The sequence below is a fragment of the Typopeltis vanoorti genome, chromosome 2, assembly GCF_054136105.1.
Source record: "Typopeltis vanoorti isolate ZY-2024b chromosome 2, IOZ_Tvanoo_1.0, whole genome shotgun sequence".
NCBI lineage: Eukaryota > Metazoa > Arthropoda > Arachnida > Uropygi > Thelyphonidae > Typopeltis > Typopeltis vanoorti.
This window is the reverse complement of record NC_143550.1, coordinates 123,241,913-123,255,110: the sequence shown is the minus strand read 5'-3', so window position 1 is coordinate 123,255,110 and position 13,198 is coordinate 123,241,913. Positions and strand designations below refer to the sequence as shown.

Genomic DNA, 13,198 nt, shown 5'->3' with positions numbered 1-13,198 from the left:
GGTTAGCAAAATCCCAAATTGCCAGCCCATACTCGTTCGTTCAGTATCCAGGTAGATACCTAACAGGGTACACCGCGAGAAGGTGAGGGCTGGACATATAATTTAAAATATGCATCAATGGTGTGCACGTCTTTGATGTGTGATAGTTATTGCGCTAGCATAGGGGTACTGTAATGTGGAGAATTAAACAATATAACATTTTGTGCAACAAAAAAGGATAAAAACAAATTCTGCTTAGCTATGAATCAGTCTAGAAAAAGTGCATCAGTGGATCTATGCACTCTCTTCATGCAATGATAAGCTAAAAAAAAATCATAACTTTAAAAATAAGTCATTTTGAAAGCAAATGACTATTCTGAGAACTAGCATATGATTTACAGAATACCCATAACTTAAATAAATTTAGCTGCAAGGAACTTGCCAAGATCTAGGAGATTGCTCATCCTCCATCAAAAACAACAAAACCAGTCAGCCTTGATTTTCTCTAACAGGTACAAGGATGATCGGACACTTGCTGATCTCTTTATTGTATACCTTTCTGATGACATGACTATTCTAACTATGAGAATGCCTTAGAACTTAGAGGCAAAATATTAATAAAGTGCTCATTTCTTTTACTTATTACACTGTGATAATCCATGAACTCATCAACAAAAAATACCATACAAGATATTTAGGTTTCATCCACAGAACTACAATCTGGTGGTCTGGCTACAAACCATTAGCACATCCTTATTCATTCAGTAACCAAGCAGACACTAAAAAGAATCATCTATGGAAAGGTATGGATTGGATACTGGGTCAAAAGCTCTAGCTTCAACATTACAAAATCTCATGCTGAGCATTAATATGAAACTAACATTTCAGTTTTACTTCCAATTTTGACTTTCTTATTACTAAGTATATATTAAAATAATATAAGCAAAAACAATTACATATAGGGCATTCCTATTCTATCGACCCATTCCTGTTTAGGTCTCTCTCCAGTTTCCCCCGTTTCAAGAAGATGGTAGGCATGATTTCTTTCTCTAATCACATCTTCCAAATTCTTCATGCTCTCCTCAATCTGTAAAAATGAATTAGAAAATGCGATATGAAGCTCCTTTCTAGATAGAATGGCATTTTTTAAAAGATGTTAATATTCTTTAATTAAAAGTAATCATTATCATATTAATGCAAAATCGTATATTTTTATATTCTGAATATCATTTATGAATTGCATAATATGAACTACTATTCTTGTTTAATTATTAGTAAAGGTTCATAGTTACTAACAACAAAAAAAGGAAATAAATTATCAATATTTCAACCCAATCATTTAGACATCAAAATACAAATCATAGTTCAGTGATTTTGTCTTTTTTTCTGCCAAAGGATGATTTTCCACATCATTAGTAGTTCTTCATAGCCAAGCTCATTAAACTTTTGAATATTGAAATGAAATGAAATAAAAAAAAAGTAGCATTCTTCTCAGTACACTGGTCTCTAGAATGACTTTATTAGAAAACAGACAAAATCCTCTAACTAAATATCCATAATTCACATTATCTGACACTAAAATCACCATTTCTCTCACCCCTCCTAGTAAAAGAAGGGAAAGGAAAATTTTCTGACATATTATATAAATACTAAAACACACATAAAAATGACATTTTTATATAACGTGTCCTAGCAATACAATGAATCTCTGATGGGTACCAGAGACAAAAAAAAAAAAAGCCTTAAAATTTCATCTGATCCTCTCTTAAGGATAATATCATTTGAAGTGTACATGTGGTAAAATCCTAAGCAGTTAACTATTTCTTCACATTGATAAACTGATGAGAAAAAAATGTAATGATAATTAAAATAAATATGTACTTAATTTAATATGCATACTTTGTCAATTCTTTCAGCATTCGGAAAATACTCTGCTTCCTGTTTAGCAGCATATTCCATTGTTAGTAACATGTTTTTTTCTTTGAGCAAAACATACCTAAAAAGGAACACACACAAAAAAAAAAAAAATGATTTCTCCAAAATTTCTTAAATTATTATTTTTTGTTTTACTAGTTCATTATAATTCAATAAATTTTCAAATTGTTAAAATTGACTTTCATACTGTCATGTGATTATCATGCAATTACCAAAGTATATATGATAGCAAATAAGTTGAATAATTGAAAGTGAAGTTTATAAAATTTTACAAAATTGGAAAACATTAAATATCCATTGCACTTAAAGTTTCAGATATGTTTGAAAGAATTATATATCATTACTGAGAGATTTTAAGAAGACAAATGAAACACACATGTGCATTTAAGCTTTCTCCAATATTGATTCATTATATACTGAATAGTAAGATATTTCCAATCATTTTTATTATCATATACAATCACATACAACAGCCAAAAGCCGAAACAGATACGATGACACAAGAGAATTAGTTAATTTTCATTTATGGTGTAAATGAGACTTCTTTTTTAGCCTTTAAAGCTAGATCCAAATAAAATGTGTTATGTTTTACAAGAATTATTATTATTATTACATGGATATCGCCATACAGTTGGAAGACTCATCATAGGAGACACATTGTTTACACAATACCTAACATACTCTCCTTGAACTCATTCACTGACAAAGAACTCACAACTACCTCTAGCAACCAATTCCATCCATCCATCCACAACCTTACAAGCAAACTCAGTCCTAACACCCTTGCTTCCTCTTATACAATTTCCAAAGGATGACCCATTGTTCTCTCCCTTCCTGATGTGTATTGAAAAAAAAAAGTCTTTAAATTCTATAAAGCCCCTTTGATATCTTTTATGCTTCTATCATGTCACCTCTTTTTTTGCCTGCTGGTTTTCACAGTGCACAGAATCTTCATCCCTTGTCTCTATATCTTCTCCATTACTTCTTCATCCCACGAAATCCAGGTGACCAGATCTATGTGCAGTAGTCCAGATGTGACCTTATTAAAGGGGAATAATAATACTTGGAAGCTAAGAATGCATGCCACTAAGAAGGGGTGAGGACCAGATTTTTCTTTCATAGGATGGTGCGTGATTGGAATAGATTGCCATTGGATGTTGTGCAAGCAGTGTGAATAAATTCAAGAATAAGTATGATAGCTGGTGCATGTAGTATGTGGCCTCCCTCGATGAGTCCCTGACTCCCTGGAGGTCTCTCTTAATAATAATAATAACCCTATCTCTGTTTGTCAGTGTGGTCTGATGTACTGTTTTGGCCACTTTTGCAATATCATCTGTAAACTTCTACTCCTTGTCCACAATCATTCCCAAATCTCTGGCCTTATCAACCTCCTGCAGTTCAATTCCATCAATTTAGTACATTGCTTGTGATCTCTTCTTCATAAAGTGCATCACCATATACTTGACCACATCAAACTGGCAGTGATTTACCTTTGTCCATACTACCAATCTATTTAAGTTAACCTGCAGGATTTCTATATCATATTCATTAACTATCACTCTTCCCAGCTTTACATCAGCAGCAAACAACTGAACATTTCCCCTCAAATGCTTTCCTATATTACTGATTTAGGAAATAAACAGTAGAGGAAAAAGCACTGAGCCCTGTAGTACACCACTAGTCACCTGCTTCTCCTGGACTCAACTCCTCCATAAACCAATATTGGATATCTGTCCATAAGCCACCATCTAATCCAAATCACCAACTTCATATCAATTCCCATTTGCTCCAATTTATGCAACAGAATTAAATATGGAATCCTGTTGAATGCCTTTTCAAGTTCAGCAGTCTCACTGAACAGCCATTTCCATTATCCAATTCAACTGTCACTTTATTATAAAAAGTGAATTATTAAGGCAAGACCTACCCTTCACAGAATCATGCTCTCATATTCGTGCCTGCCCAGTCTTGAATTCTGTCTTTACCAACTTCTTCAATACTTAACCACCACTGAGATACTGACTGACATTTAATTTGCTACTTCTGTCTTGAAGTCTCCTTTATGCAGCAAAACTATTTTGCCCTCTTTCCACTCTATTGGTACCTTTCCAGAACTGAGACTGATAAACAGCTTGGTCATAGGAGGTGCCAATTCTCTTGCACATTCTTGTAACATATGGATTGCTATACCACCTGATCTCATGGCACTGTTTGCATTAAGGTTTTGCAATATCTCAGCACTTCCAATTCATCTACTTAAATTCTCATTCAATGTCACTCCTGGCACACTGTAATATTACCACCTGGATGGTACACACAAAAAATGATCACTCAGCAATTATTTCATTTGTTTATATTACTTCCCTACTACTGGCACTTTTTAAAGTCATTCTTCCTTTTATTTGCCTTTAAATTTCTTTTGGTGTCATCAGCTAGCTTCCTCTCATAATTAGCTTTGGCCTTCCTTACCATACAGGTTACCCTTTTCACCTGTGTCTTGTACTGGTTATGGATATCTTGATCACCTTTTTCTTTATATTCCTTCCACACAACTTTTTTTTGCAACTTCTGCTTTTTTTTTTTTAAACATGGTTCCCACCCACAAAAGGTTATTATAAATCTTTGGTATATTTTATACCATAGGTAGGCTAAGGATTTTTTTTTTTTTGCCATTTTTATTAATTTCATATGTCTTTGTATTTTTTAAAATTTATTTTTACATAGTCTGAAAACCCTGCTCTAGAGACCAAGCATGGAACTTTTTCAAGCCCCTTCAGGCCAATAAGAGGGGTGGTGGTCTCTCACACCAGGTGATGAAATTCATCTCCCCACCTAAATGATATTATTTATCCATCTAACTCAGGGGTCGCCAAACTTCTTTGGCTGTCGACCCCTTCAAGAGTTTCTTGACTTTTTATCGACCCCCTCTATTTTACTATTACGTAATTATAATAGGACAAGCAAAAAAGACGCTTACGTGAGTTTTTAAATTGTTTATTTTATAGTTACAGTGTTTCTTGTATGTATAATATAGTATATATTATTATATTGGCATATAATGTCAAAGGGATACGTTTTTGTTTTTGACGTCCTTCTTAACATTACATATTTGATAGGAGGGATAAATAATATATAAAATATAAAATTTAATTTAGATAACAAAATAACAATAATACAATCTTCCTATAGGTATATATAGGATGTACAAAATTACCAGCCCTGCTCAACTCTTCATCATAGAGAAATTTAGTTATGAATGAATAACGGTTGCATTATAATATGTATGTTGATGAATTTTAGAACATTAACGCTCACTTGTATGTCGATGCGCAAAAATGAGACTGGGATCGAATACGTGTAAGTATAAGTAAATAAGCAACCACGCACGTGTTGCAATCTTGCTTCCACCACGCGGGAACCACCGACATCCATTTACTGGTAAACATGTCATTTTGGCCTACATGATTGGGGTCCTATTAATTACAGGTCCTATTAATGTCACTGTTCCCACGATTCACTCTTAATTGCGTTGTCATTCAGGATGGAGGTAATCCAAGTTAACCGAATTGCATATTACCCGTACAATGATGTCTTATATTTTTCTATCAACCCCCAATCGACCCCTGAGCCTGAATTGACCCCTAACAATGTTATATCGACCACTTTGGCAACCACTGATCTAACTCCTACCTGTTTTATTCTCCTGATTTTGGGTATACAGTCTGATACTGCTTTCTTCAAATACTTCCTGATCAACTCTCATGCACTGCCAACATCTCTCTCCTCCAAATTCTTATGTCATGGTACTGCTGCAAGCTGACTCCTCAGTTTGTCACAATCACCTGTTTATAATTCCATATATACCCTTTCTCAACAGAAAATTCTGTGTCTGGCAATCTCTCATGTCAAGACCACAAAATCACTTTCCCTAAGCAGAAGCAGCATGGCTAGATTGGTCACAGTTAAACTGTTTGATAGTATGACTAGATCCAGCACTCGTGAACCTTATGTCCCCTCCATAATTTTTGAAGTTCAGGGAGAGGCAGGAAGGAAATGAAATTTATACAGCTGCTAAGAGATAATCACCCAAACATAAAAATTGGTTGCATTTGAAACATAGTTATGTGAAATTAATATATACATGTTCAGTCAGAAAAATAACATGCAGAAGTATGGGAAGATTAGCAAGTAGCACATGTTGCAGATAAAAAGAGGAGGAAGTAAAGAAGAGTAAGACAGGAAGGTGTGAAGGTTCAATGATCTGGGATATTGGTAAGAAAAAAAAGCAACAAACTATGTTTTCCAAGATGTGAATACAGATATGATGAGTGATAATTAGCATGCAAAAGAACTGACAGTTACCAGGGATGAATAATTTGAAAGATCATGAATTTGGTATGAAAAAGAATATGAAAGAACTATTGGAAACTGAAAATTGATAATGAGATGAATATAGCAACAAGATGGCCAGAAGAGGATTATAAATGACATTTCAAATGACATACTGTGTGGTGCTTGGTATTTGGATATGTGAAATGATTTTATTTTATGGCAATCTTGCCTGTAGAATATTAGTATTGAGTGGGCTAAGGACCAGATAATTCACTTGCTTTAGAGTCCCAACATGATACTTTTTACAAACTACTTTGGGTTGGTGCTCTCATGTTGGAGAGTTAAAGTCATTTAGCATCTCAAAACATTTACAACATTCTTTTCTTTTAGTGCTGCACGGCGATCAGCATTCATTTTAGAAATCATGGACTTTACAACCGTGTTATAAATAACTATTTTAATTTCCCGACGTTTTGACCTTCATATTAAGGTCATCATCTGCAGTATATGCAAATATACAAGGACAAGCTGAGTTACATTTCACACAGTATGCTAAAGAGACAATGATTTGATCAACGGTTATTCTACTGGCATGACCTCCGGTGAAAATATAATATCAAAAAAAAAAAAAAAATATATATATATATATATATATATATATATATATATATATATATAATATAAAAACAGATAAAATTAATTAATTATTTAGAAACTAAATCAAAGCTAAATTCTATTTAAGATAACATAAGAGAAGCATTATTTTATTTTACAGCCAGATGTGAAACTCGGAGATCGAAATCTAAGAGTTTCATGCCGAAGAACTATCGCCGAATCCAAGCTAGTGACCTCTCTTCATAATGTAAAACAGTAATACATCTCCTAGGAGCTGCGTTTTACATTATGAGAAAATATTAAGGATAGTGACGGAGCTTGCTCCACCTTTGACACAAGTTGCCATAGTGTTGTACTACCCAAGTGATAACTTATGCATAAGAGAAACATTCTTTCATATAGATAGTTTTCTTACAGTAACAATGATGTCCTAATTTAACATGATAATTATTATATTAGATTTAAGATTCTGGATTATCTACAGTCCTGTTTATAGTTAACTCTTAGGGAGAAAGGTTCTGTGGGTAGAATATGCATCTTCCATGTGCTTGGGATTTTTAGACCATCAATTATTGTTCAGATTAGGGTGGTTGATAAGAATCTCACAGGCTTCCTTAAATTTATGTTCATACATGTTTTGGCGTGATGTAAACAACTGGTGCTTTTCCAGTCAATTCTATGTAATTCTATATTTAACGTGTCGTTTATGTTCTTTTTGTCTGATAGGAATTGTGTGTCTTGTTTCCCCTATATATGGTAGATTACAGGTGCAATAAATACGGTAAACTCCAGGGTGGGCCAGTGGATGGAGTGGGTTTTTGGATGAGTTGAGTAAGCTTTTCAATTTTGCAGGAGGTTTAAAGTTGGCTTTGAGGTATTTCTGTAGTATTCTGCTTATTTTATTTGATTATGTTTATTTCTAATGTAATAGTTTTATTGTAGTCTGGTTTATCTTTGTTTTTTATTGAGGTCTTGTAGAGAATTTTGTTAATAGTGTTTTGGCTGTAGCCATTTTTTAGGAAAGTATTGCTGATAACTTTAAATTTTTCTTTAAACGCTTGTTCATTGGAGCAAATCTTCAAAGCCCTGCTCATAAAGTCCATAATTTCTAAAATGAATGCTGATCACTATGCAACACTAAAAGAAAGGATTCTGATAATTCATGGAGATCTGATCCACAAGCGACGCAATCAATATGGTAAGTTGAAGATTCGTGTTTCTGGTTTGATTTATTGACTGGCATTTTTAAAACGCTGTAGGGACAGCAACATCATTCCGAATAGGATCAAACTAAACAGAAAATTTACCTCAACAAAGGCACAACAAATATACCACCACATGGAGAAAGCATTACTCAGAGAACAGATCCAGGCGACTAGAAAAAACTTGGCCTTTACTCAAAACCAGGTACAAATTTAAAATCAGAACTTTCGAGTTACTTGAAAGCAGCTATTTGGGCTATCCTTGAGTAGATCACGGACAACTCGGTGAATCATATCCTTCAAACTAAGAAAGAAAATCTCATATCCAAATTTCATAGACTAAAAGATTGACAAACCAATGAACATTTTTGAATTTCTCTGCAGTGAACATTAACAACTAACCAGAAGCAAGAAATAACAGTAGCCACGAATCGCTGTCAGGTAAAAGAAAGATAGTCAATAAACATTCAAAGACATTACAATAGAAAAAGATGATTTATTAGTCAGTTTTAACGTCTCTGCCCTCTTTACGAATGTCCCAATCAATGACACAATCCTTCTTTTATAGGACGAATTCCCTCCAGATATCACGGCTCTCTTTGCGCATGTATTACATTCTGGTTATTTTGTATGGCAAAAAGCTTTCTACCAACAAAAAGAAGGCACAGCCATGGGCTTGCCATAACTCCCCCCCCACAATTGCTAACTTTTATATGGAACATTTTGAGCAACATGCTCTAGATTCTTCTCCTTTAAAACCCAAAGTCTGGCTTAGGTACATTGACGATGTTTTCACGATCTGGCCCCATGGTCGCCAGACACTAGACACTTTCTTAGCCACCTAAACAAACAACATAAACGCATACAGTTCACAATTGAGATTGAAATGCAGAACACACTTCCGTTTCTAGATCCACTTGTCACACGTCATCCTTCTGGCATTCTTTCCTTCACTGTTTACAGGAAGCTGACACAGGGCAATATATACATATAAACTCCTACTACCACCCAACACAAAAACTAGGTGTCATTAATACTCTAAAAAACAGAGCTTTGAAGATTTACTCCAATGAACAGGCACTGAAAGACGAATTTAAAGTGATCAGCAATACTTTCCTAAAAAATGGTTACAGCCAAAACACTATTAACAAAATTCTCTATAAGACCTCAATAAAAAACAAAGATAAACCAGACTACAATAAAACTATAACCATTCCTTACATTAGAAATAAACATAATCAAATAAAATAAGCAGAACACCTACAGAAATACAACCTCAAAGCCACGTTTAAACCTCCTGTAAAATTAAAAAGCTTACTCAACTCATCCAAAGACCCACTCCATCCGCTGGCCCACCCTGGAGTATACCATATTTATTGCACTTGTAATCTACCATATATAGGGGAAACATGACGCACAATTCCTATCAGACAAAAAGAACATAAACAACACATTAAATATAATAACTATGGTGAAGGTGGCCTTTCTGATCATGCCGTGAATCACTTTACATAGAATTGACTGGAAAAACAGCAGTTGTTTACATCACACCAAAACAAGGTATGAACGTAAATTTAAGGAAGTTAACTATAAACAGACTGTAGATAATCCAGAACCTTAAATCTAATATAACAATTGTCATGTTAAATTAGGACATCACTGTTATTGTAAGAAAACTATCTATATGAAAGAATGTTTCTCTTATGTTATCTTAAATAGAATTTAGCTTTGATGTAGTTTCTAAATAATTAATTTCATCTGTTTTTATATACACACACACACATATATATACATATAATTTTCTTTTTTTTATATTATATTTTCACTAGATGTCATGCCAATAGAATAACCGTTGATCAAATTATTGTCTCTTTAGCATATTATGTGAAATGTAACTCAGCTTGTCCTTGTATATACTCCAGATGATGACCTTATTACAAAGGTCGAAATGTCGGGAAATTAAAATAGTTATAACTATTTTAATAGCCAACCAGTTTGGCCGAGTGGCTAGCGTATCTGCTCCCCAGCTAAAAGGCTGTGGGTTCGAATCCTACCATGGGCATGGATGTTTTTGATAGTCTGTGGAAATGTTAGTGGTGGTAAGTGGCATTGGGATAGATGTGGTTAGTTGTAGTTGATGGATGAGTGGTGGAGACAGAGAGTTGTAGAGTAGATACCCTCCCTCGATGAGTCTTTGGTCTCCCTGGAGGTGGCACATAATAATAGCATGGTTGTAAAGTCCATAATTTCTAAAATGAATTTACAACATTCATACAACAGTAGGATTTGAATCCACAGCTTATAGATTGGAAAACAAGGGCTCTATACACTCAACCAACCAACCAACTGATAGCTAGTTGAATGAATAAAGTCTTTTCTGCTAATGGAGTAAGGATTTATTTCAGCAAGAGTGTTTGCATTTGAATGATTTTCGGCTTATATAAGGCATTTTATAAGTTATGATCCTACATCAGGTTTGGTTATCTTTGATCAAAAACTCGGCCCACACAGATTTTATACTCTTATCATGTAGCTAGCCATCATAATACAACATGAATTGCATGTGCTCACCATTATTAGTTTTTTTCAGATTTTCTGTTACTGTTTCCATTAATATGCTTGTTTAACTTTAGTCACTGTATTCTTTTATGAGGGTTGTTTGAAAAGTTTGGTAAATAGACAGCGACACAACTTGTTCATTCATACCAGTGTCAGCACGTATCATCTTTTTCATGAACCCTGTCAAAGTTTTAGCCATGTGCAACGTGTAGTTCTCATTTGGCAAACATTTGAAATGACTGTGTTCACATTTGTCACAAAAATGGAGAAAACAGAGTTTTGTGCAATGATAAAACACTTTTATTTGAAGAAGTGGCTGGCCATGCAGATCAAAGCTGAGTTAGATGCAGTTCATGGAGACTCTGCACCAGCATTAAAGACTATTTATTTTTGATAAATGTGTTTAGAAGTGGTTGTAAGCCCATTGAAGATGAAGCGTACTCCGGACACAGACTGAGGTCACTAAGAAGGAAATGACTGACAAAATCCACGGTATCGTTATGGAAGACTGCCGAGTGAAAGTGTGTGGGATTGCTGAGATTGTAGGTATCTCAACTGAACGGATATTATACACCTGTTCAGTTGTAGGTATCTCAACTGAATGGGTGTATAATATCCTGCATGAAAAATTGCACATGAAAAAGCTGTGTGAATGATGGGTGCCATGATTGTTGACTGTCAATAAAAAACGCAAGCGAAAAGACATTTCAACATTTCAACGCAGTGTTTGGCGATGTTTAATCACAATTCACAGGATTTTTTTGTGTTGATTCGTGACCGTAGACGAAACTAGGATCCACCACTACACACCTGAGTACAAGCAGCAGTCAAAATAGTGGACAATGCCCAGTGAAAGAACACCAAAAAAAGCGAAGACCGTTTTGTCAGCTGGGAAGGTGATGGCCAGTTTTTTGGGATTCCCAAGAAATTATCATGATAGACTATTTGGAAAAGGATAAGACAATAACAGTAGTCTAATATGCATCATTGTTGGACTGTTTAAAAGAAGAACTGAAGAAAAAAATGGCCAAGATTGGCAAACAAAAAAGTGCTCTTTTCTTCAAAAAGTGCATCAAGACAATGAACATCCCACACATTGGCTGTCGCAATGGCAAAATTGCACGAATTGAGGTTGGAATTGGAGTTCGAAGATTACAAATACAACTCAAAGATATTTGCAATACTTAAATGTTGACATGTAAAGATAAGGATGTCATGTATGGATAAGGGACTGTGGGATGTATATTATGAAGAGAGATTGAGAATTTGTGGACTGTAGACACTAGTCAACAAGAGAAAGAAGTAACATGATAGAGACTTTCAAGCTTTTGAAAGGATCTTATAGGATATAAATGAAATCTTTCATTTTATGAGGATGAGAGGACATTCATAGAAGTTGAGAATCAAGGCAGTCAAGAAAGGGGTGAGAGTTAGATTTTTCTCTCATAGAACAATGCACATTGGAAGGCATATCTTTAGAAGTGAATGCAGGTAGTGGAAGTGAATTCCAGAAAAGGTATGCCAAGTGTGGATGATATATGGCCTCTGTCAATGAGTCACCTGACTCCCTTGAGGCCTCTGATAATAATATCTAACCTCAGCTCCCTTTCTACATTTATGTCTTTTTCGCCTTCTGTTTTGATATCTTCTCCTGACTGCATTCCTCTTGAATATTTTCTAACACTGTTCTATCGTTTTTGTTGCAATTAGCAATCTTTCAAAGTAATAATTACTCCAGCTAATTACTAATTCCTTTTACAACATTTCTATGCTTTTTCAATAGTCTACAGAACATTTTGCTATGTTCCTGATATTTAGCTTCTTTATTCTTAGCCGTCTTCCCATGCGTTTTGTTTAGAAGTTTTTATGCACACTGCACTGCTTTCTTACATTTCCTTACATGCACTCTCTCAGAGAGCATGCTGATTACTAAGTTAGGAACTTATAACACTTTCTTCTTTTTCCATGACTATGCCTCATGCTTCTCTGGCTGAATCAATCAACTTGTGTCTTCTTCAGAGTTTACCACTGAGTCTCCAAGATTTGATTCTTGTTTTCAAGATCTTTTATTTTGTCTTGAATAATATTTGTATATTTGAGTCTACAGTTCACTTCTGAAAGTTCTCAACTTTGATTATTTTTATAATTTTCTTACATACTTTTATTTTCAGCATGACATTCAATTTTATCTTGCCTCTTGTATCCTGTACCAGCATAAAGATATCACTATTAACAATAACATAGTCAATAAGACATTTCTTATTTTTTTTGTCTTCTCTCCATGAATTGTGCACAACTTTATGTTGGAACATGGTATTAGTAATGACTAGTTGATGTTCTGAAGAGAATTTCAGCAGATACTTCATATTATATTAGCTTTGATCTTTTCCCCAAACATGACCAACTTTCTGTGTCTGCTGCCTTCTGTAATGATTGAAAATTCCTCCACTTATCAGAACCTTCTGTGGGACCACAGGCAGAAATAAGAATCATTGTTTAATTTCCTCATTTTGATGTTTGTCCACATCATTCTACTTGATACTGAGTGACATTCAATAGGATTTTATCCTTGTGTT

The 13,198-nt window shown here is 34.5% G+C and overlaps 1 protein-coding gene across 1 annotated transcript in view; it reads right to left on the bottom strand.

The window, feature by feature from the left end:
* The window catches only part of mRpL47 (mitochondrial ribosomal protein L47), a 103,325-nt gene that overhangs the window by 19,309 nt on the left and 70,818 nt on the right, over window positions 1-13,198 (bottom strand). The window contains exons 4-5 of the mRNA XM_090407909.1: window positions 1,879-1,975; window positions 936-1,066 (exon numbers count right to left, since the gene is read on the bottom strand). Coding sequence (XP_090264035.1) covers window positions 936-1,066; window positions 1,879-1,975 — 228 coding nt within the window. The remainder of the gene's footprint in view (window positions 1-935; window positions 1,067-1,878; window positions 1,976-13,198) is intronic.